Here is a 26,475-nt window from a genome sequence, read left to right as displayed (position 1 = left end):
CTGAGTTCAACTCCAACCTAAGACACTAATTTTGTGACCTCTATTTGCCTCAGTTTCTTTAATTGTAAAATATAGATAATAATAATACCTACCTGTCAGGGTCGTTATGAAGAGCAAAGAAGATAATATTTGTAAAGTATTTAGCACAATGCCTGGTATACAACATAGTAGGTACCTAATCAATATTTGTTTCCTTCCTTCCCATTATTGGAGAGTGGGAGATAGGTAATGATCCAATAAATAGAGGACATAAGGGCTATTATTGTTGATTGTTGATAAACTTGAATTTCTTATTTGAGAATACCAGTAATTGATAATTCCAAGAAGAGTGAAGAAACAGGCCTTTTTATTTAGTCAGATTATTGCATTATAAGAAATGTTTCTATGTAAACAGTATTCTGAAATATTACATTTTATGTCTTTTTGATTCTGAGTCCACCAATCTCATACTGTGCTGGTGGGGAAATAGAAATATGGAGCTCTGATTCTAAGATTTTAAAGGAGAAAGGATTGTTTTGATTGCCTTTAACTTCTGCATCATTAGGATCCATCTTCTAAGGAGAAGGAGATTTGGACGTGAAATAAATTGTTCTAGGGAGCAGAAAGAAGTGACCAGAGATTAAAGGAAATCAATCCACAAGTCAAGTAAGAATGGCAAAAAAAACAAAACCAAACAAAACCCATGGTCCTTGCCTTTAGAGAGCTCATATCCTATCATACAGATAATTGGGAATTATCTGTGTGAAAAGAAGAGAAAATTCCTGGGAAGGGTATTCCATCAGGAAGGGGAAGGGAAAGGAAGGAAGGAAGGAAGGAAGGAAGGAAGGAAGGAAGGAAGGAAAGAAGGAAGGAAGGAAGGAAAGAAAAAGGGAGAGAGGGAAGAGTTGGGGGAGCTGGACTTGAATTTTGCTCCCCACTATTGCCATGAATAATTTGGATTGTATGGGTCCAATCAGAAGAGCATTGTCTGCCTCTCTTGCAATCCCAAATTTATTCTCTTGGGTAAAATAAGGTAGGTACCATCATAGGACTTTGGGGTAAAAAGGATGAGTCATGGAATGTTGGGAAGTTGTTCTTTCAATCCTAAATTCATTTTCTTTTCAAAAATTCAATCCATTCAATTCGCTAAAGAAAAAAGAGGAATAGTACTAATTATTTATAAGTTACATATGTGCTTTCTACATTTCCTTGTGGTAGAATAAAAACTTTTCTCTATTTTATTTAGAAATAAAGATAGGCATACATATGTATGTATATATATATATATATATATATATATATATATGTAACTTGTGGTATAATAAGAAAATAGAGAAAATACCTGTATATACACATACATATATGTGCACATGTACATACATATATGTATGTGGTAAGAGGAGAGAGGAATACTCTGAATTGATTTGGGGACTTTTTATCTACATATATTGAAGAGAACTAGAAATAAGCTATATTTGAATTTTTTGTTATTGTTGAGTCAATTTTGGCTCTTTGTGATCCCATTTGGTATTTTGTTGGCAAAGACTGAAGTGGTTTGCCATTTCCTTCTCCACTTCAAGGTTAAGTGACTTGCCAAGGGTCACACAGCTAGTAAAGATCTGAGGCTGGATCTAAACTCAGGAAAATCTATCTTCCTGAACCCAGCTTCAGCATTCTATCAACTTTGCCACCTAACTGCCATGTTTGAACTATGTAGTCTTAAGATTTCTCAAAAGACATCCTGGATAGGAGCATAAGGAGTCAAGGTTTTTTGGTGGGTTCCAATATTGTGCCCAATCCATGCAAACCCAGAGCATGGAGTGCTGGGTCAAGGGCTGCACATTTTAAAAGCATCAGACCTAAAAGAGAACATGAGAATTTCCTGGGTCTTAGTCCCCTGTTCAGGTTCTCCTAGAAATACCTTTTCCCTGATTAGGACAATCTTAAGAAATGTAAGGAAATTAGCTTATTAAACATTAGAGGGCGCTCAAAGCTTGATAATATATGAATGAACAGTTTAAGTCAAATTGAAATTATCTTTTCAGTATTTAAATGGCAGGTTACCTAACTTGACAAATCAGAGAAAAAAAAAAAGAGCATCCTGTGACCACATGAAGAATTTCAGAGATTAGCTAGTTCTACGGATTGTATGGGTCTTGGCTTTTCAGTAAGTCTAATGAAATTTTCTCTCTTATCAGAAGCTGGACAAAATGAAAAATTTCATGCCTTGATTATGTTCTTGGTGGAGTCATATTCCATATTCATTAACAATAACACCTTATAATAAGATATTTGCTATGGGCTTAGAATTTCCATGGAAGTCTTTAAAAGATATTCCCTAATAAGATATTAGACAAACTTTTCTCTCTATATGGGCTTGCTTAATTAAAAAAAAAAAAAACCCAGAAGATATTGGAACAGTGCAGTAGAGTGGGAATAGTGCTGATTTTTTGGAGTCAAAGAATTTGCATTCAAATTCTAACCTGGATGTTTTGTCTGTGTGACGTTGAACAAATTGTTCAAACTCTTGGTGCCTAAGTTTTCTCCTTTGTTTAAAAAAAAAATGGGACTGGACTATATGAGTTCCAAAGACATTTCTAATTATCTGTGATCAACATTACAATCTTATAGCCAGGAAAATACATAATGTTGGATGGTTTGGTCACTTTATTTTCTAAATGATCTATACCTGCTTCATGCTTCTATAAATTTCCTTTAGAATTACAAAATGATACAGGAGGGAGGGCTCTTAGAGATAACTCATCCAATGACCTCATTTTCAATCAGCCCACAAGTATGTAAATGATTAAGATGTGTCAGCACTGAACAAAGTGCTGGGATATAAAGACAGAAGTGCTATAGTCCCTGCCCTTCAGGAGCTTACATTTTAAGACAGGAATCCACATGCACATATGTAGATATATACAAAACAAAAGTAACCTGGGAAATGAAGATTCTAACATCCAGAAAGACCCCAAGAATAAGGTGGAATTTGTGCTGAGTCCTGAGGAAACCAGGGATTCCAAAAGGCAAAGGTAGGTTTGAAGGAAGAACATTCCAGGCAGAAGGACAACCTGGTAGTAGGATTTTAATAAATACTTATTGACTGAATGACTGAGGAGATAGGTTCAGGTTATGCTGTTGGTTCCAATCTGAATTGATCATTTTTTTCTCCCCCAAAAAAGAGTCAAGACACATTTGTAAGAGTGAGGTATTGAGTTTTATTTAATTCCTACTCCACAGGAAATAAGAATATTCTTGGCCCTGGTTATTCTTATTACAAACTTTTATTAAATACTGTGTTAAATACAAAATACTGATTTCACCAATCTAGATGTGGTCCAATACAAGACATTAAAAAAAGCACAGCTGCAAATCCCATTGACAAACATTATAGACATTAACAAGTCAATAAAAGTTAGTATCAAAGACAGTTCACTCTTGTTTCACAATAAAGCTTCATAAAGCACAGTGGGACCTAACACTGAAGGGAGGTAAACCAACTTGCTTGGCAAACCCTGGGGTGGTGTAAATGAGTTTGAAAGGTCATTCAGTTTAAAGCAAACACTGTGAACTTAATATCTTTTATTGATAGGGTGGCTAGAGTACCCTTTCCAAAACCAGTGTTATCTTTCTTTAAAATGATTTAATTTCGATTTTTGCCTAAAAAGAAAATGTGTGCCTGCTCAAGTTGACCCATTCATTTAAGGGTGGGGACATAATCAGTCAAAATTTGGGAGTCATTTCCTAATACTGGAACCAATCATCTAAAACCCATAATCTATCTGAGAATCCCAAGTATAAAACTAAGGCTGACATTTCTATGAAGATCTGACCCCAAGGCCAACAGCAGAGACCACTAAAAATAACAGTATAGGGAGCTGGGGAACAATGGAATCGTGACCTTATTTCAGCTCAGTGAAGCCTTTTTATAATTTCTCATTCAATAGTTGGTCCTTTCTTCACTTAGTGAATTTTCTATCCATCTTTAAAGCCCACTCAAATGCTATTCTATTCAGTAAACTTTCTCGCTGCTTGGTAATAACTTTCTCCCAAAGACTTCACATAGAGTATTTTTCCAGTCCTCTAATGCAGTTATAAGGTAATTATAGTTTCTGAGTTTGCCTCATTCTGTTAGGCTGTAACCTCCATGAAGGCAATGACTATGAGTGTCTTGCCTAAATTTAGACTCCCCTTGGGCCTTTATCATGACATTCTACATAAAATAGGCACTTAAAAAGTGTTTTTTAGGTGAATGAATGAGCAAATGAATTTATCTGAATACTCAGGTATGCATAGCATAGCACTGTGCTAGCCACTATGAATCACACAAATGTGTTTTGAACGTCTATTCTATGACTAACTTTCCTGCTTTCTCAAGGTCAATGATCTATATTAATAATGAAATTAATATACCTAAATAGTGGATCCACATGACCTAAAAATGACAATGCAATTGAATTAATGATAGCCCCTGGCTGAAGGAGCTAAGGAAATATCAAAACCTAGTGTATAGAACCAATGTCTCCAACATGATAAGAAACTAAATCTTGGAAGAGCATCTCAAAACAAAGTTAAGGCTCATAGAGGCCTTCTTTCCTTTTGTGGCTTCCCATTTAAGCAGTTGTGAGGATAAAATGAGAGAATGTATATAATAATAATAGTAATAATTTCAACTGACATTTATAGAGCACTTTAGCATTTGTAAAGCTCTTTAATACATGTTAAAAAGTACTTTTAAGCCTTAGAGTTCTATACAAATGTGAGTATACAAATTACTGAATTTCAGTCTTCTTTTGCCTCAATACTAGGCACTCGAGACAGCTGTAACTATTGTTGGAAATTTTCTTTAACCCCATCTCTCAGTCCCCAATTAGCTTCAAATAGACTTGGTGATTGTGAAGTATAAAGATCACTGGAGGATATCTTTTTTTGTTTTTGTTTTTTGAAAGATGCTCTTCTTGTTTTTCTTTTAACTTTGAAGTCTCTCTTTGGGAAGTACAATATGGATTTAGAAGCATTCATTAAGCACTGTGTCCGAGGCACTATGCTGAGCACTGGGGATACAAAGAAAAAGTAGAGTAGTTCCTGGAGCTTACATTCTAATGGAGGAGACAACATGAGCACATATGGGAATATACAAGAGATATAGGGATGGATGATATGATTTCATTGGTACGAACATACTCAAGACAGGTCTACACCTTCCTCTGTGACTTGCAACTTTAGAAAGTTAGCCAGAAGATCAATGAGAGATTATGCGTCTTTCCCAGGTCACAAAGCCAGTATCAGAGTTAGCATTTGAACACAGGTCATCCTGGCTCTGAAGCCAGTTCTCTATTCTTTAAGGGCAGTTAGGTAGAACAATGGACAAAGCATTGGGCTTGGAATCATGAGTTTAAATATTTCCTCAAACACTTATTAGCTTGGGCATGTCACCTAACTTTATTTGCCTTAGTTTCCTTATCTGTAAAATGATTTGGAGAAGATAGTGGCAAATTACTATAGTATGTTTGCCAAGAAAATCCCAAATGGGGCCACAGAGAGGACTGGAATAATAACAGCGACCAACTACAATAAAACAACTTTGTTCATTATGCTGCAAAGCTTCTGAAGATATGAACAAAATAGATTACTTCAGTGTAGAAAGCAGCAATAGCTTGTTTAATTTAGAAGGATCTCCAGCAGATGGTAGCACTTGAGTCAATTTTGGGGGGAAAAAGCTAGAAATTCTTAGGTAGAAATATGGAGGGCATTCCAAACATGGGGTAACAGCAAGTACAAAGGCATGGAGATGGGAAATAGATGGTGGGGTGTGGAAAACTGAAAGTAGGTCAGTACCATAGACTTTTCACGGTGAGAGTAAGGTATAAAAGTGGAAAAATGGGAAGGAACCAAGATCCTCTGGTGAAGAACTTTGAATACCAGATAAAGGAGTTGTTATTTAATCCTAGAAGTAATCATCTCCATCACCAAGAAGCACTTCTTGTTCTGACAAATTAGCAAATTCAGCTCCAACCTATGCAAATCACCAGGATGGTCTAAGGATATATTGCAACTTCCCGCCTGGATTAGGAGTCCAAAGTAGTCCAGGAAGTGAATCATATGACTAGAAGGAGGAGACAGATGGCTAGAATTGACTCTGGCAGTCTGCCTTAGGACAACTCACCAACCAAAACAATGTACTTAGTTGGGATGCAATCTAAACATCTCCTCCTTCCCTCCAAAAATTGCTGGGTTAATAGAAGGAAGAGCTAGATGGGATCTGATGAGTCATCTATCCAATCTTTGCTTTTTTCAGTTGAGAAAACTGAGGCACTTGCCCAGGATCACACAAATAGTAAGTGCCTAAGGCAGCATGTGATTCCAGGTCTTCCTTATTTCAGGTTTAGCACTCCTGTTGCTCACTACACCACACTGCAAAGTTGCTTCCAAGTTTCCTAGATTTAGGCCAAGCAAGAAGTAGAACGCAGCAAACATTCAAATTTATGCAATTAATTGGCACAAACCTGCCAACTATCCTCCATCTCCCTCTGGCACTTCATTATATTTCTTTTTTTCTAAGTTAAGAGTAGCCTATGCTGACTTTATAGGACACACGGCAGAAGATTGATTTCTTAATCTTGTGTTAAAGTGGCTCAATTTTTAAGAAACAAATACTTATCAAAGCTCTTAAAGTACAGAATAGTCTCATTCACTCTCTTCAGGTCAAACATCAGGTGCTAAGAAACTGTTCTGGCCTATTTCTCAGGCTCTAGAAGACTTGATTTCCCATCTTCTATTGAGGCACAATTCAAGTTGCAACTAAAATGATAATACTGACCCATGTCAAGTCAGGATCAACCTATTAAGTGAAGCTGGACTGGTCCTTCTCAGTAGTTATTAAAGATTCAAAGCTAAGAAGATCCTTAGAGAAAAGTCTAAGAAGACTACTAAGTCTAGAAGAAAGACTACTTTTGATTCCTTTATATAATCCAATGGAAGAGAACGTACGTTAAAAATGGAAAGTTAATGATAGGCTCAATTCATTCATTCATTTATTCAACAAGCATTTACTAAGCTCCTCCTATGTGACAGGCCCTTATGTTAGGTACTGGGTATACAAAAATAAAAGGTCATTCAACTACATGGAACACAAAGAATTTCAATTGGAAGGGACTTCAAAAGTCATGCAGTCCACTCCAAATCTAAATCATTTACACGAAATTGAGCACTCTGCTTCAATAACTAGTAATCCACTGGTGGAGGAAGACCTGTTGTAGATCAATTCCTTCATTTTACAGATGAGGAAAGCAGGCCCCAGAGAAGTCAAATATCTTGCCCAGTGTCACCCAGTAACTTAATGGTTGGATCTTCTCACTCCTAGTATTTTCCACACACAACACTGCTCATGCTCATACCAACTAATGCCAGTAAATGAAAGCAAAAAACAAAGGAGTGGATAAAGGTTTTGTTTGTTTGTTTGTTTGTTTTGCTTTTTTAAAAAAAAAAAAAATGTGGAATTAGATACTTAACGTTTTCTTTGGTTCTTTGAAAAAAGTAGGGAAAGTCCAGAAATATGTTTTGGTCTACTAAAATTCTGATGAAGAAAAAGCTATATGGATTTTAGTGGGAAAGGCCTTAAAAAGGCATCAAGTTGACATGAGGTTTAGTTTAACTTCAATACTATATGATAGGTGAGTATTTTATGTGATAGATAAGTAGAGATGAGCATTATCACCTCAGAAATCAGTAAACACTACATATCAGGGCCTGATTTGATATTTTGTTACTTGTCTAGACTTAAGAAAATAATATAAAAATGCTGATAAACTTAAATGTCAAAGTGTGTCAAACATATGTTTTCCCCTTCCCTTTCCCCTTCCTTCCCTCCCCCCTCCCTAAATCTGTTTGTTAAACTTTGCTTTTAAAAAGCATAGTTATATACCACTTGTTATAAGAGAACTTGGAGATCATCTAGTCTACACAATTCCCTCATTCTGTAGAGAAGAAAAGTGAAGTCAGTCACATAAGTAGTAAATAACAGGGGCTGCTAGGTGGTACAGTGGATAGAGCACCAGCTCTGAAGTCAGGAGGACCTGAGTTCAAATCAGACCTCAGCCATGAAACACTGCCTAGCTTATGTGACTTAACCCCAATTGCCTCAGGGAAAAAATAAGTAGTAAATAGCAGAGTGGAAATTTGATTATAGAAGCACCTGTTTCTATTTATTGTGAGGATAAAATAAGAATATTTGTAAAGTAGCTCATGCTTAATAAATGCCTTATTAGCCTTCTCTTCCTCTTTCCTTAAAACAAGGTAAAAAGTTTTTAATCTTTTTGTTTGTTTGTTTTGTGGACCCCTTTGGTAATCTGGAGAAATCTTATTATTTCCTCTCAGAATAATATTTATTAAAAAAAAATTGAAAGAAATGCTAAATTTCAGTTAGAAGTTAGTGAAAATAAAGATGTCATTTTTCTCTTATTCATATTTATAGACCGTTGGAGGTCTCTAAGTGCCACCCCCAATTAGATATTTTTAAGATTTCTTTTAGCTCCAAAATTCTATGAGAAAGGTGAAAGTATCTTACAATAAGATAAGTTAAGATCCAAGCTTTCCTAAACTTTATTGGCTGGTGGGTAGAAGTCCAGAGTCTTTGATGCAAAATGAACTAATATGAGAGAGATTCTTAGAGCCTAATTCTCTCCTAGAGGAGCTAGGGAATTTTATCAGAGAATAGTTATAATTTCTGTGATTTGGTTCTCTTCAAAAAGAACCTTTCTCTCCCTTCTGGAAAGATACCTAGAATGTAGTCTGAATAAACATGTCCAAAACTGAAGGAGCTTCTGGGGCCCTTTCTATATATCCAACCATGTTGCTCTGGCATTTAACTACTATTCTGAATAATGGTCCTCTCTTCAATGAATTGTATAGATTAGGAATCAGGGTCCTGTTTCATTACCATGAAAAGTTAAGGAGAAAAGATTTAGGGATGAATCTTATTTTTTTATTAAGAGCTACTTTGAAGAGCAGTGAAGCAATAGCATGGAATCCTGATCTCTTTTGCTCATTTTAGCACTGGGAATTCTGAAACATAAGTTTTACCACTCTAAGCAATAATAACAGCATACTGACAAATACTGCCCACATTAACCTTCTGTCATAGCTAAGGATTCCCTAAAAGGAACAAGATAAGATGTGGGTGTAGCAGAGAATTTAAGTTTCCTAAAAGCCTGTGGCAGGGAGTAAAATTATGTAATGTTCTGTAATATTTAAAAATTTAGAGGGGAGACCCTATCACCTCTAGTAGAGTTTCCCCTAATGAATATTTGTGCTCTGATCATCTCAAATCAAAGGGGGATTCCTGACCCTCCTGGCATTGGCCCAGTCAATAATGTGATTTAGAAGTTCTAATTCCCTAATCTCATGTCCAATTTTAAGTTTGGGAATCGGTTAAAATAGGTCCAGACAGAAATAAGATCTAAAAGTGCCTATTTTGTGGAGACATTTCCTAAATCTCAAGTATTTATGGGATGTGAAAAGAGAAAAGCGGTTTAAATTTCTTGTTCCTACCAGTCTTTATTTCCCTTGCTTAGTAAAGAAATGACACAAGAAAAGCTGACCTTTGAGATCCTGCTTCCAACCAGTGACAATAAAGTCCTTGAGAACCTAGGCTAGCTTCAAATCTGGCAATATTTGGAGTGACTATATTAGTCACTCCAAAATGGAAAAGATGAGAGAACTCTATAGCAGTCATGTCCAAACTCCCACTTTCAATCTTTTTCTCATTCTATCCTACCAATGGTTTAAGACAGAATTCTTAACTATTTTTAGACCCTTTTGGCAATCTGACCCTTTTCAGAATAATGCTTTTAAAAGCATAAAAATAAAATATCAAGAATTACAAAAGCAATCAAGTATATTGAAATGCAATATAACACACTCCTATACATCTATATATACAAGAGTTTAACAAGGTTAAGAATCCTTACTTTAAGAGGAAGTTTTGCCACATGTTGTCTCCTGAAAATACCCAAATCACTCCCTATTTCCATTCCAAATTTTCTTACCTTTCTATATTCTGAAGAGAGAAAGAGAGAGAGACATTGAGAGACAGAGAAGCAATTTCCTCCATCCTCAAGGAGATGACTTAGCATTCCTTGAGAGAATATGACAGGGAGTAACAGCAATAAAAATAATACCATCACATAGTGCTTTAAAGTTTGTGAAGGCCTTTACATATGTATATCAACTTATTTGCTCCTCACAACTCTGTGAGGTATTTGCTATTTTTATTCCATTTTACAGATGAGGAAACTGAGACTGAGAGAACTTAAATAACTTATCTAAGATCACAGAGCTAGCAAGTACCTAAAACAGAATTCTGATTCAGGTTCTTCTTGAAAATAGGGCCTACCTTCTATCCTCTAGAGCCCAGCCTTTTAAACTGTAGTTTGTGATCCTATGTGGGACCTCATGACTAAATGTGGGGTCATGAAATTATGATTTTATTATCAGCAAATGTTTGGTTTATATATTTATTTTATATACTTATATATCCTGGGTCATGTAAAAAATATACTACACTACCTAAATAAATATACTTACAAGGTAGTATACAAATAAAGCAAAGTAGAAAGTTGAAAAATTCAAGAAAGGAGACTTTTTTTGGGTGGAGGATGAAATAAGGAAGGGGGATCAGGAAGTGGCACTTGTACTGAGTTTAGAAAGAACGATTTTATCCAAAACCTCAGCATGGGGCCCAACACAAGGTATATATGTATTACTAATGAAAGAATTTCAGATCTCACTGAGGAAGCCATTCAGGAACAGAAATTTCTTGCTCTTCAAATCACACTATTTATGGTTTGCTTCTTCTGCCTAGTTTTGAGAATCATGACATCCTCCCTCTACCTCTGCAATCCAACAGTGCTCAGGTCTTGTGGCCCATGTGGTCAGAATATTTGGCAGGATAGATTTTTGCCTGGGTTCTGTAAGCCAGATAACATCCCTTCCCCTTGCTACTCATAGCCCCCAGCCCTTCCTCTAATAACATCTAATTTTCCATGATAGTTCATAAAGTACAACACTATTTTTAGCAAGGTGTGGTGCTCTTTGCATTAACAAGGCTCTCCCCAGGCGGAAGTATTAGCCCTGAGAAATGTTCCTTTCCCTCCCCGCCCTCTTTTTTTTTTGGTCAGATGTTCCTCAAAATATGCTCAGGGGTTTTTAGGATCTATATATGGAAAAATAATCATCACATTTCAATTTTGGGGAAAAGGAACCTACAAAAAGGGATATTTTTAGGCTTAAAAATCCATTGGAAAGGTTTTAATAAATGATTGTTTAGCCTGCTTTCAATCCACGTCTCCCTGTTGACACCCCATGTTTGAAGGAGCTGACTTTTACTAACATTTTTGGATGCTTCACAATTCAGGCCTAATATTAGTTAACCTACTCTATTGGTTACTTTTTAATCTTCTGAGCTACAGTAGCTGGAACTAATAGAGAGGGAACAGTGTTCAATGCACTACATATCTAGTTGTCAACTGTGGTTTTTAATCAAGTGAACAAAGCAAGGGACAGATCTGGAACTGAATAAAACCTCAGAGGTACTGATTTAAATAAGCCTATGGCAAACATGCTTGCAAGTCACTGGGATGGCCATAGCCACATTCTGCTCTCCTAGGGAAACAAGTGCCAATTAGGTCACACTTTAGTTATGGGACATCCAGAAAGAATGGACTGCTACACCCAAACCACAGAAGCAAGCTCTGTCCATCTTTCTTAGCTTCCTGACTCCTTAGCAGGTGGTTTGGTAAAATTAACACTCCACTCACGAGGTCTGGGTTCTAGAGCTGCTTCAGGCACTAATTTGCCAAGGGGATCAAAAGCTTGTCTTTTTATTTCCCTAAGCCTCAGTTTAGACCTTGTTACAACAGTTTTGATTTTTTTTTTTTTTAGGGGGGAAGGAGGAAGAAAATAAATGCTTGTTGATTGAAATAAAATAAAAATAAAAGCTCACAAAAAGGGGGCTAGGCTAGAAACCGAGGATCAGAACTGGAGAACTGAAAAATACTTCAAAATCAAATTCAATTCTTTCAACCCAAGGATCCCAAAGCAATGTCTGAGGTGGTTCTGAAGCCAGCTCACTTTGTTTCCAAGTCTAGTATTCTTTCTGCTGTAGCACAATGCCCCAGAAGTCTTTCAGGTTGCTTCTCCATTCTAAAATTCTAGGATTCTATAAGACTGGTGCTTTCTCCATCTCCCTTCTTTCTCCCTTTTCTCTCCCATGTCTTTCTGTTGCTATGGAGGCCGAGTGTTTCTATTCCTTGCTGTTGTTGTTCTGCTACTCATCCCACTAAGCTGACGTCACCAATCCCAGTAGCATCCACCTGACACTGGATAGACAGCTTGGGAGTCACAGCTGACATGCCTAGAATGTCAAAGATGCAACTCTTGGTGCTGATGGAAGCTTGGCCCGCCTGAGCAATCAGCAGCTCCAGAAGCCTCTGTCAGACAAGAATGTGGGCAGACTCCTTTGCCCCGGGGCGGGATCCATGGGGTGCCTGATTTAATATTCTCCAGCAACCAGGAGGAAGAGGGCATCGGGAATTTTAAATGCAGAAGTCTGCAAGCAATCCCCCCACTCAGAATTTGCATCAGACTCACCAGGTAGCACCATGGCTGGTTCTGTAGGTCAGAGGTGGCAAATACCAGACTCCCATCCCCTCAACACTGCTGACTGCATATATCTTATCTGATTTCAATGTGTTGATGCAATAATAAAGAAAAAATATATCAAAATGAGTGGTTTTCTAAGCCAATGTGCATCCACTGGCATCCTTAATTACAATTTAGTGCCTCCATTTCTATTTAAGCTTAACATGACTGCCGTCTGTTCACTGCCTTGCGGAGATGAAATAGAATGATAATATTAATAATAACAGCTAGCATTAATACATCACTTAAAGGTTTTTAAAGCACTTTATGTGTATTAACTCATTTGATAATAATAAATTAGCCTTATTTAAGGACAATGATAAACAGACAAAGGTTAATGAGAACTTAAATTGGGTTTTTAGCAGAGAACTTGCTTATGTCCAATTCTGGGTCCTACTTTAAGGACCTAGGAGGCATATGTTTGATAGAAGTTTCTTTAAATTGAATTGACATTCTTATAGAATCCTGAGTGCAGGGACTATTTCATTTTTAGCCTTTGTAACTTCAGTACCTAGCACAGTTCTTGGAATATATTAAGTGCTTAATAAATGTTTGTCGACTGACTAACTGGTAGATGAAAAACTGAGAAGCATCCCCAAGGAAAAATAACTCCCCTTTTGGGTCAGTCAAATGTTTGTCTTAATTCTCATCACTAGGGATTCGTTCTTTTGGTTCTAAAAGATATTTCATTTTTCAGTGTCTCATATTAAAAATATACATATGCTAGGGAGAAGTACTGCCTTAAACTAGTATTGTTATTAATAATAATAGCCAACATTTAAATAGCTCTTTAAGTTTGCAAAGTGCTTTACAAATATTACCTCATTTGATACTGGCAGTTGCTTTTTAGCTTGCTAGCTGGGAAAAAGAGCTGGGCTCTGGCTCTTGAGATAGACAGTCCGGTAGAAGAAAAGGAGAATTTTGAAACTCTTTGGAAGCCAGGAACTCAAATCAAGAGTAGAACTAATCTTGGAAATGAAAGATTTAGAGATCACAGATTTCCAGATTTAGAGATAAAGGGGACTTGAGTCCAGCTTCTCATTTTGCAAGCAAAGAAACTTGAAGCCCATAATGATTAAGTGATGTCACCCACAGAGTAAGGAGCAGAACTGGAATTTGAATCCTTCAGAGCTTACTTCGTCCATACCACAATCATTGCAACACAAAGAAGACCAGAATGAGGGACCATCTAGTCTAACTTTCTCTTCTTATAGATGAGAAAACTAAATGCAGGAGAGTTTAGGCAACTTGTCCAAGCCTTTTAGTATAAGTAACTATCACAGCCAGAATTACATATTGAGTTTCATGATTTTTGGTCCAGTGAGCCTGGGGATATAGGCAATACAAGGAGACAGGGGAAGGCACAAAAGCAAACCTTGCCAACATTGTAGGGTTGCCACAGGGCATCTTTGCCCAAGCTGAATTCTGGCTTCTCCAAGGTACCCTGGAAAATGCTGTCAATAACAACCATTGCATTGCCTAATTCCTGCCCATGCTTTGAACTCTCTGAGTTTCCTTATTTCTTTCTATTCTACCCTTATGCTAAGCTTAGCTCCATTACCGTATTTTAGAAGATACAACAGGATTGTCCTGATCTGAGCACAGATGAAATTCCCTCATATAGAATAATCATACTCATATGGTTTAAGCTGGTTTCAAATATCAATCTTCCTGGCACCAAGTCCATCCAACACTATTTATACCAGGCTGCCTCTGTCCTGGTGGCCAAATGAGGTATTACATCCATATAGAACTTTTACGTCCATGATTTAGAGATAGAAGGAAACTTAGAGATCATTTAGTCCAATGCTCTTGTTTGTTTGTTTGTTTTACAAATGAGGAAACTTATGGCATATCCTAAAGTAAAATAGAATCTTACTAGAATGGATATTAAGCCCATATTTACAACATGGAGTTATCTTTAGCAAAGTATAAATCCTCCCAGGACAAAGCAAGTCCCCCCACCTCTCAATCCAGCCTAGAATCTGCTCAATGGGTACTTTTACCACCTCTAAATTGAGGTATCTATTCCATCATTCTAATCCAATCTGAAGAAATAATTATGCTAAAGTCTGCCATTTTAATACTCAATTGAGCAGACTTACAAAAGTCCCCAAATTCCTGAACAAAGTGCATCATCTTGGCTCTAGGACCACATCTCTATACAATGTGTCAAAGGTATTTAATACTGACTTAGACAAAAGGGATTCCAAAGCCTGAAGCCCTCAAATAGTCCTGGAATGTATTCAAGTTTAATTAAGTACTGTATAAGGCTATGTTGATTGTGATTCTGTAGGGAATAAGGTCTTTTAGAATCAGGTCTTCCAATGATTGGGTCCACACTTCCTGCTACTTCCTTTCTCTACTAGAAGCCTTGAAGTAGGCAGGAGAGGCTGTGATGGTCAGTGTGGGACCTCCACCAACAGACATCACAACCTATCAGTTACTTGGGAGAGTAGCCCTATAGAGTTGCTTTAGGCACATGAAGGTTAAATGACCTGCCTAGGGTGACACAGCCAGTTAATTATCAGAGACTGGTTTCAAATCTCAGTCTTCCTGGCACCAAGTCCAGCAGCCTATCTATGCCAGGATGCCTCTGTCTAATGGTCAAGAGAGGTATTACATCCACACAGAACCCCCAGCCCATGGAATGAGACAATACCAGTTGGTGTCTGGAAGCTTTTTCAGTCTGGATGGTCTTTGGATTTCAGAGATTTTGGCCTAGAAGTTCTGTCAGAATTCATGTTTACATTCACTGATGGGGTTTTCCTCTGAAGACATCTTGGGGATGGAAAAGAGAAGAAGGAAGAATCCCAATTTCTTAAAAGAAATGGTTTTAAATAATATCAGATTTTGCCACTTGGGAACAAGAAAAAAAAATAAAAAATCTGAATATTATAAATTCCTTCCAGTATCTGTCTCCTGCCCCATCCCTTAAGAGCATCACTCACTACTTGCTCTTGTGTCATTTGGGACTCAGAAATGGCAAATCGCTTTAAACAAAGTTCATCCCCTTTTCCCAAATTGCCCTTTTAATTCTATGTTTCTGGGGAGATGTTTAGGACCCTTCCCCTCAGGTCATCTCCCAACAGCACAAAGTGTCTTGATTTTTGTTGTTGTTATTGTTGCTGGAATCATGTGACCCACTTGCAGATTCAATCTAGAAATTAAAACAACCACAGTTTTATCATATATTTTCCCTCCAGCTCCTTTCCAATACAACTAAAATGTCAGGGTAGGAAGAACCATATCAATATATACCCAAGGGTCTGAAAAGGACTTTAGTAAAGGAGGGAGCAAAAAAAGAATGTATTCACTTTCCTAAAAGGAAAAAAGTGTCCACTCTTGGATGGTCTTAGATTAGGTATTGCCTATTTCCAGAGAGGGTCACCTTCCCATCCCCAAAATTACCTAGAGACTAATTGATTCTGTAGTTGGGCAGTTTGAGCTTCCAGGTTACAAAAAAGTTGGGCTCTGATTGATCTGGCACATACAGAGGCTGATTTTCTCCCTAAAGGAGTATAATTGTCACTTTAAAGGTTTTCAGGACTCTGTGAACAAAGTCTTTGCCTATCATGACCTTTTGTTTCCAGAAAGGGATAAGTTCCCTTTCCTGAAGACATTAATGTTGATTTTTGTTATGGAACACTTGTCTAAAACATAAACAAAGTATCTGGTTAATTTTTTGCCCTCCAATAAAGTCTTCTAGTGCCTTTTCCCCCCTGTACCAGATACCCTAAAGATTTCTGGCAACCACCAGACATACCCCAGGACCCATCCAAAAAAAAATATTCAGTTTTGAAGCAAAAGACAGGCCTGGAACCTCTGAGCAGGATCTCATCCCAGTAACATCTCCTCTAACGCACTGTTCCAAGGGCACCAGGCGTGTCGCAAGATTCTTTGATGTCTCATTTGGACACTTTAGATTCCAGTGTGTTGGGCTGGTAGAGGTACCTCCAGATGGCATAGTAGTGGGTGCCAGCTCCAAATGCCACAAACAGGTGCCAGATGGCATGGGCAAAGGGAATCCGACCGTCACTCTTGAAGAACACCATCCCAAAGCAGTAAAAGACACCTCCGGTCATGAGTTCCAAGATTCCATCAGTGTTGGGCTGTCAGCAAGGACAAGGGGAGGGGAAGGAAAAAGTCAGTAGTGTAGTAGAATCGGCAAGGAAACAAGATGGAATTCAGCTGAGGGGAGGAGGCAACTCAAAGAGACAGATGCATGTACACACACATACACACACACACACACACACATATACACACACACACACAGTGAGAAAAAGCCACAGAAGGACTGAGAGAAATAGACAGACTTTGAAAGAAAACCCTTGTGGGTCCAAACTACTTGAAAAATTCCAGTTGATTCTTTTATCTTTTTTACCTCATTCGCCTATTTGCCTAATAGCACTTCTTCCATTTTTTTTTTTTAAAGAAAGGGAAGGGTGAAGTGGAATAAGCATTTATATGATGCCTTCTATTTGCTAGGCTCTATGCTAGCTTTTTTTTACAAATATCTCATTTGATTGTCATTATAACCTTGTGAGGTAGGTGCCATTTTTATCCTCATTTTACAACTGAAGAAACTGGGCAAATAGGTTAATTGACCTGCACATAGTCACAGAGTTAGTAAGTATCTAAGCCCAGGTTAGGCTTAGTATACTATCTACCACCTAGCTGCCTCTAAAAGGAGAATTTAAGTGGAAACAAACACATAGCTACAATACCAATAACTCATATTTCTATAGACTTTAAGAAGTTTGTAAAGCACTTCCCACATCTACAAAGAAGCCACTTGCAGAAATAGATGCCCGGCAATCATTAGCAGGTGGCTCCCATAACAAATGGCGCCCAACATGGGGCAGAAGAAATAAAGAAGCAGTAGCGCTCAAGAGTTGTTCATGAGTAGGATCTTCCCAGGAGAATTCTTTTGGTAACCCATGGGAAAGGAAAGGGAGAAGAGACCCAGTAAAACTTTTTCAGTTGGGGTAATTAAAATGGGCCAACACATCAAAGGGCCGAGTCAGGGAACTGATGAGGGATTTATGAAAAATGCCTACTCTGACTCCAATCCTACTTATTCATTTGTCAGAAAGTTTGCCTCTATATCTCACAAGATTCAACACCTGCTATAGCGTCTCACCCTGCAACCATCCAGGACAGAAAAGACTTTGATAGTGCTGTTTGCATTCCTCAGCATATGGACTCGGATAACAGCCACTTCACAATACTGGACAAACTTACTGACCATGCTGTTGGGGAAAAAATAATCATGTTCCCATAAAACAAAAAACAGGGAATTGTTGAGGACCAAGCCTAAGTGCAAAGAGGTAGGTCGATTCTCCAAAAGCCCCCACAGCTGTGAATTATAACACATTTGAAGGAATTGAAAATCAGCTTTTATTGATGCAGATGTTGCTTGTGAATTGGGAATGAAATATATTGGAGGCAAGAGGGAAAAGGAGAGAGGTCAGAGAATGCAACTGCCTCTCAAAGTCTCCTTGTATCATTATCATCCTCTCACATGAAGGAATCTATTCTGCTGGTCAGAATTAGATTCCCAGCAGCCACTGGCAGGTGGCTCCTGTAACAATTTGCATAATGCCTGGCACATATTAAATGCTTAAGATATACTTGTTGATCAATTCATTGGTTGAAAATTGAGGGAGACAAAGAAATCACAAAGGAGGAAAATGAACCCACATGTGAAAAATGTTTGTAGCAGCCCTTTTTATGGTGGCAAGGAACTGAAAATTGAGTCCATCAGTTGGGGAATGGTTGAATAAGTTATGGTATATGAATATAATGGAATATTGTTGTTCTATAAGAAATGATCAGTGGATGATTTCAGAGAGGCCTGGAAAAAACTGAACTGATGCTAAGGGAACTGAGAAGAACCAGGAGAACATGTACAAAGTAACAGAACATTAAGTGATGATCAACTATAAATAGATTTAGTTCTTCTCAGCAAAACATTGATCTAAGACAATTCCAATAGACTTGAGAATGGAAAATGGCAACTGCATCCAGAGAGAAAAATATGGAAACCGAATATGAATCAAAGCATAGTATTTTCACCTTTTTTTGTTTGTTTGTTTTTCTTTCTTGTGATTTTTTTCCCTTTTGGGCTTATTTTTCTCATACAACATGACAAATATGGAAATATGTTTAAAAGGACTGTAAATATTTAACCTATATCAGATTGTTTACTGTCCTGGAAAGGAAGTAACTACTGTAAGGGAAGGAAGAAGAAAAATTTGGAACACAAAGTCTTATAAAAATGAATGTTGAAAACTATCTTTACATGTATCTAGAAAAATAAAATACTATTGAGGAAAAAAAAAACCAGAAATAAGAAAAATAAAGCAATTAGATATTTTGACCCCAAAAAATGGAGGGAGAGAAAAGTATTAACTCTTTCAAGAGATAAAGGAATGGAGGGGGAAGAGAAATAGGAATGGGGAAAAGGAAAATGACACCAATATAAAGGGGTAGTGCCCACAAAATACATAATAGAGTCCTTGTAGTAACTCATTTGACCTATTGGGGGGACTGATTGTAGGTATATGCAGTTCACTTGTGAACTATAAGTATGCTTAGTGACGATCCCTCTCCATCCTGCCACATAAAATGTCCCTCTTACACCTAGAAAGCTTCTACTTCATAGGAAGTTCCTAGCATGGGACATGGCCCTTTTGGGTATGTATTGTTTTAGCTGTAGGAAGCATATAAATTTCTGGATTAAGGATTCGGAAGTCTGCATTCAAAACCAGCTAAGAGCAGGAGAGATACTGTTTTCTCTTTTGGTATAGTTTCTCAAATTAGATTATGTTCACTTTGATCTTGTCTACACAATCCATGATGCCAAACCATGAATTGAAACTAAGGGGAAATGGAGATTAACTTGAATGTTTTGATCATTTAATCTTGATCAGCAATAAATATCTATATTCTTGTTGCCTCCTTCTGAATGGTTTTAATGAGTTCCAGATCAGAGTGCATGAGGTTCTTCTTTAGGCAGGAGTTACTTACCATAGAGAGGATGACTAGGGCTGGGAAAAAACCCATCACAACATAGCAGAGAAGCTCCACAAGTTTGTATCTGGTATGAAAGAACAAGAAACCTTGGACTTAGGGTTGATTTTTAATATCCAGTACATAATTTCCTGATATCTGGTGGCGGCATCCTGAATGAAAGGAACTAAAAACTGAAAACCCAACTCTTCCCTCCTTATTTCCTCAGCAGAATTTCTAACTTCTCAATCACTGGCAAGGTTGCATTCTGGATTGGCTGTGCCAATTAAGTTAATTGGTGTTTGTTAATGGTGATTTGCTCAGTAAATGTCTATGTATTGTCCACAAGCTTCTGCCTTTTTAATTTATTTTTTTTAACAAAGTAAGTTGGGAACTTGACAAATGTTAAATAGGATTGTAGAACCACATATTTAAAGCTGAAAGAGACCTTAGAGTTCATCTAGTTCAACCACTTCATTTTATAGATTGAGAAACTGAGGCTCAGGGAAATTTATTGGCTTGCTCAGGTTCATACTAGTGCTGAATGTCAAAGATATGTTTTAAAACCATGTCTTTTAGTTCCAGAGCAAGAATTTTTAACATGGTTGTCCATACAGTTTTTAAAAAACATATTTGAACAAATAGATTTCTTTTTTTTTTTTTCCCCAGGCTAGTGAATTTAATTTCAATCCATGGCTAAATTCTAAACTATTATTAATTTTTTTTTATTTAATAGCCTTTTATTTACAGGTTATATGCATGGGTAACTTTACAGCATTAACAATTGCCAAACCTCTTGTTCCAATTTTTCACCTCTTACTCCCCACCCCCTCCCCCAAATGGCAGGATGACCAGTCGATGTTAAATATATTAAACTATAAATTAGATACACAATAAGTATACATGACCAAACCGTTATTTTGCTGTACAAAAAGAATCAGACTCTGAAATATTGTACAATTAGCTTGTGAAGAAAATCAAAAATGCAGGTGGGCATAAATATAGGGATTGGGAATTCAATGTAATGGTTTTTAGTCATTTCCCAGAGTTCTTTCTCTGGGCGTAGCTGGTTCAGTTCATTACTGCTCCATTGGAAATGATTTGGTTGATCTCATTGCTGAGGATGGCCAGGTCCATCAGAATTGGTCATCATATAGTATTGTTGTTGAAGTACATAATGATCTCCTGGTCCTGCTCATTTCACTCAGCATCAGTTCGTGTAAGTCTCTCCAGCCCTTTCTGAAATCATCCTGTTGGTCATTTCTTACAGAACAATAATATTCCATAATATTCATATACCACAATTTATTCAGCCATTCTCCAATTGATGGGCATCCATTCAGTTTCCAGTTTCTAGCCACTACAAAAAGGGCTGCCACAAACACTCGTGCACATACAGGTCCCTTTCCCTTCTTAATAATTTCTTTGGGATATAAGCCCAGTAGTAACACTGCTGGATCAAAGGGTATGCACAGTGAACAAATAGATTTCAATTAAATTACTTTCTTTTGTAATTCTGTGTATTTTAGTTTATGCATTTAAAATGAAAAGGTCTATAAGTGCCAACTGAATCTATGATGCAAAAGAGTAAGAAGGCCTTTTCAAAAGTGTTATTAGAAGTCAATTCATTGTATATTAACCAAAAAGAGGGAAACAGTTTTTTTTCTTTTTTCTTTTCTTTCATGTTTTTATTTTTTCCTTTTCCTTTTTTTTTTTTTACCCTAAGAGCCTAAAATTAAAATAATGTAATTGTGATAATTAGGGGGAGGGGAGATCTGTTTTTTCAAAAATAGGTTTTTTAACTAAAAGGCTATTTTCCCTCCTAGAGAAGTCCTCTTATTCTTTCTTATTCCACTGCCTGCCTCTTCTCTGGGACCCCCTTCCCTAATATCTAGAAGCTTCCATCCTACATGAACCTTGTTAACTGGTGCTCCAACTTTTTGAGACATCAAAAATAGGAAATCAATTGAGTAAAATCATTCTCTTTTGGGTAAAAACAAACAAACAAATAAAAAGCAAAAAAACAAAACCACCTAATGAACCTTCCTATAATATTTTTATGTAGGATAGCCTAGTTGTCCTGAATCTAGAATGACCAAGAAAAACTTGGGGGGTCAGGTTAGGAGGATACCTCTTGCTTTGTTCATCAATCCCCATCATCTTCCTGTTGGACCTGGAAACCATGAACCCAAAGTCTGGATGGACTCTGTATATCCAGTCTTCTCCAGAGATCTGGTTGTGTCCTTTGTCTCTTTGCTCTACTGTATTCTGGAGGGCTGGTTGGTCAGCATAAGGGGAAAAAATCTAATCATTTACCTTAAAAAAATTTAATCATCCCCTTGTGCAGAACTTCTATTGAGGCCCTTTTCTTAAAAGTTAAGTGATAGAAAGGCACCCCCATTATATTCTGTCACACCTTCTTGTAGAATCATAGCTTTAGTTACAAAGTCATCTAGCCTAGCTCTAAATATTTAACAGATAAGCGAACCATTATATATATATATATATAATACATATATGTATATGTGTATGTATGTATACATATACATACACACACACACACACACACACACACACACACATATACAGATAAGGGTCCAGAGAAATTAAGTGCCTAGTGTCACATAGATCATAAATAGCAAAACTCGCAAAACTTTATTTGAACCAGATCCCTCTGACTTAAAATCCAGGCTCCTTCTCTGAATTATGTGTTTTGTTTTGTTTTTAGTTCAACCCATTTATTGAATTTAAAGGTCCTACCTATCAGAGTTTCTCTTCATTTCCATATGTAAGCTCTCAAGAGTTTCCTCCTATTTGCTATTTTTTCCCCCAAAACTATAGCCTAAAATCTTACTGATTTGGCACGAATCAGATTCAGAGATCAAAAGTCAAAACACTTAATCCATGATGAAAAATGTCTGACGTAATGGAATCATCCTGTGAAATGAGAGTTTGTCCAATGCCCCTCGCTCCTTCTGTTAATACTAGAATCTTAAAGGACTTCTACTATGTGGCTGACACAAAGAAACTAGCTATTACTTTACCAAATCCTAAACCTGGATTACTCCCACAATCCCCCTTCTCCTCTGTTCCTATTCATAACAATGAGGAATAGAACTGGAAAAAATCATGCAGTCCTGCTGACTGGGTCCACTACAAATTTATGTTACTTAATCTCAACCTAGGTTCTCATTACAACAAAGAAATCATTTTACTTTTCCTTAATTGAATTTTTATCCCACTCAGCCCAGCTACTCTTCTAAGCCTTTTTTTTTCCCTTCACAAGCCTTTTACACTTCCTCCTTTCCCTAATCTCTTACCTGAATACCTCACTCAGAATCTACTAGAGTTTAGGCTATTAACTGTGAGGTCTCACATCTCACAAGTCTATGACATCATTTCCAATTACCTTCTTTATTAAATTTTTTTGGAGTAAGTGAGAGGAGATTGTTTGCCTCAATTGCTTCCTTAGCCTTAATCACTGAATGGAAGCAGCCTCATCAAACTGAGACCTATTGAAGACCTTAGTTTACAAAGGCCAGGATCTCCCACTTCATCTAGGGCCATCTGCAGTTGTCCTGATCTATATCTTGCCACTGGACCCAGATGGTTTTGGAGGGAAAGTGAGGCAGGTGACCTTGCCCAGCCCTTCCTCATTTAAATCCAATTTACTTGCATGTGACGGCATCACCTCCCAGATGTCCTAGACCTCTTTGAGAATGAAGGACAAATAACAAGTAGTCTCTAATGGAGAAACTATTCTTGATAAGGCTTTTCTTTAAGCATCTTGATTTTTCCCCTACCCTCTCCTTTTTTCTCCAGCAATATTATCTCCTCTTCAATCTTTAATCTCTTTTGTACTGCTGCTTTCTTCTCTATAGACCGCAAACATTCTCCACTTAAAACAACAAAACTTCACTTATATTTCACTATTTCTAATAACTATCACCCTACATCTCTCCTCTCTTTCTCAGCCAAACTTCTTGATAGCATTGTCCATACCCATTGCTTCCACTTTTTTCTTCTCTTGTTTCTGAAACCTTTACAATCTGACCTCAATCAATTGAAATTGCTCTTGTTGTGCCACAGTTCTCTTAATGTCCTGACCCAGTTTCCCTAATTGTCCTATTCAGTTACTCTGCTTCAGGTTATAACCATTCCCTCTTAAAGTTAGAATAAAGGTCTTATACCTTAGACCTTAGGCTATAATCATTCCCTCTTAATGTTTGATGGGATCTTTATCTATTTTAGACATCATTAGAATATCAGTAACCTCTTCACTACCTCCCATTATGTCATCCTGGGTGCCTCCCCCCATTAGGTCATCCCCATCCAGGTACCTCCCCCATTATGTCATGGTCAGCCCTGGGGTCAAACCATGAATCAATTGGTCCCAGTAAATCTCTCCATTAAATAAATTATTAAATTGTTTTCTAATCTCTATCTTGCTCAGTTTCTCTGGCATTACTCTCTTCATAGTTACCAATAATCTCTTCATTACTAAATCAAATGACTTTTTCATAAAAGTGGAAAGTATAGGCCCAATGGATAGAGCATAGAATTTGGAGTCAGGAAAATTTGAGTCTAAATTTTGCCTCAGACACTAACTGTGACTCTGACCAAGTCATTTGAACTCTTTGTACCTCAATTTCCTCATTTGTAGACTTGGGGATAATCATACTTCCCACAGGATTATTATGAGGATCAAATTAGTTAACATATATAAAACATTTTACAAGCTTTAAAGGCTACATCAGTGCTAGCTCTTATTCTCATCCTTCTTAACTTCTATGCAGTACTTCATATGGTTGACAACTCTCCTTATGAAAATTCTTGGCTCTCTGGGTTTTTATGATTCTGTTCTCTTTTGGTTCCCCATCTACTTATCTGACCACTCCTCAGTCTCTTTCTGGATCATCTTCTATGTCTTTCCTCACCTGATCCAGAAACGGTATCAACAAAATTCATATAGATTAAAAGTCAAAACATCTAATGCATACTGAAAATGCCTAATATAATGAAATTATCCTGCAGAATGAGTTTTCATCTTTTTCTCTCTCTCCATTATCTCTTGGTAACTTCATCAGCTCCAATCCACTTAATTACCAGATCTATGTAAATGACTTACATATCCATAGATTAAGCTTCAATCTCTCTTGGGCATTACTAATGATCTATTGACATTCAAACTAGATATTCTACAAATCTCTTTAGCTGAAGTTCAAAACAGAATTCATTGTTATTGTCTCAAAACCCACCTTTTCTGAAATTCCTATAGTCAAGCCAACACTATCCTTCCATTTAATTAGGTTTGAAATGTGGGTCTCATTCTTCTTAACTCATTCTGCCTTGCCCAGCCCATGCAATTAGGTGCTAAATCTTTTCATTTCTTTTTTCTATAACAAATCTCTCTCCCTTTTCTCCACTCAAACCAAAATTAACCTAATTCAGACCATCATCACTTCTCACTTGAACTATTTCAATAGCCTACTAACTGTTCACTTTTCCTTAAATCTCTCTCCATTCTAGTCATCCTTCACACAGCAACCCAAGTGATTTTTCTTAAGCATCAGTCTTACCATGTTACCTACTACTTAGTGAACTCTAGTGACTCCCTGTAAGCTCTAGAATCACATATTTGATATTTATAGCTCACTGGAACCTGACCCCATCAAATGTTTCTAAGCTTATTTTTATATTACTCTGCTGTGTTTATATAGGATATAGTCATCTGCTACATATGTTGTGTAAATGCATTCTTGCTGTTTCACACATATAACACTCTTATCTCTCATCTATGTGACTTTGCACAGGTGGTCCACCATACCTGGTAGGCTTTCCCTTTCTACCTCTGCCTGTTGGAATCACTGGTTTCTTTCAAGATTCAACTAAAATTCCACTTTCCAAATAAGATCTTTCCTGTTCTTTCCAGCTATTACTGCCTTTCCTCCTAAGGATCACTGAATTTATTTTGTACAAATATCTTACACATATATGTGTGTGAATTCATGCACGTGTATAACATGTACATATACATGATAACAAGGAGATTATTGCATAACAAACAAGTGAATTGGATTTAAATGAGGCAGGGCTATGCAAAGCCACCAACCTCATTTTCTCCTCTGTAACCTTCTAGGTTCAGTGGCAAGATATAGATCAGGATGACTAGAGATGCCTTGGATGCGCGCACACACACACACACACACACACACACCTTATATATCCTCTTAGAAATTAAGCCCCCTGAAACAATGTTTCACTTAATGAAAAGTGCCTAGCATAGTATATAGCTCATAGGATGTACTTAACAAATGATTAATCAATCATTTAAAATAAGTTGATTAATTGACTGGCATATTTCCATCTGTATGTGTACCTATAGAGAGGCAGAATGTCTTAATGGATAGAGAGCTTCCCTCAGAGTCAGTAAGACCTGAATTCAAGTCCACATTCATATGCCTATGAAATATATAGCTGTGTGACCCTAGATAAGTCATTTGAATTCTCAAATATAGTGCCCCAGACCATAAGAATAAATTACAGTCCAGGTAATTAATTCCTCACTGGGAATAACTGATCACTCTTATGACTTCAAAACCAAAACCAAAAACCACAATAAACTAGAAATACAATTATAACAGAAGGTATGTGAAAGGTAAGGGTACTGAAAGAACTGAAAGAACACTGGAATTGAAGTCAGAAAATCTGGGTTCTAAAATAGGGTGTTGCTCCCTCATAGGTATTGCTGTGAGGAAAGCACTTAATAAAGTCTAA

General features: G+C 37.1%; 1 protein-coding gene across 5 annotated transcripts in view; it reads right to left on the bottom strand.

The window, feature by feature from the left end:
* Positions 1-3,180: 3,180 nt before the first annotated feature.
* The window catches only part of MMD2 (monocyte to macrophage differentiation associated 2), a 111,695-nt gene continuing 88,400 nt past the window's right edge, over positions 3,181-26,475 (bottom strand). For 4 of the 5 annotated variants that reach the window (XM_031940923.1, XM_031940902.1, XM_031940909.1 and 1 more), the window contains 2 exons: positions 19,717-19,786; positions 3,181-16,793 (listed from right to left, as the gene is read on the bottom strand). In XM_031940923.1, the coding sequence (XP_031796783.1) occupies positions 16,590-16,793; positions 19,717-19,786 (274 nt within the window). In that variant the 3' untranslated portion in view covers positions 3,181-16,589. Of the gene's footprint in view, positions 16,794-19,716; positions 19,787-21,829; positions 21,975-26,475 lie in introns of those variants that run through there. The other variant, XM_031940931.1, reaches the window with a different exon arrangement.

The sequence above is a fragment of the Sarcophilus harrisii genome, chromosome 1, assembly GCF_902635505.1.
Source record: "Sarcophilus harrisii chromosome 1, mSarHar1.11, whole genome shotgun sequence".
Classification (NCBI taxonomy): domain Eukaryota; kingdom Metazoa; phylum Chordata; class Mammalia; order Dasyuromorphia; family Dasyuridae; genus Sarcophilus; species Sarcophilus harrisii.
Note: the sequence above shows the minus strand (reverse complement) of the source record. Positions and strands in the feature narration are given on the sequence as shown.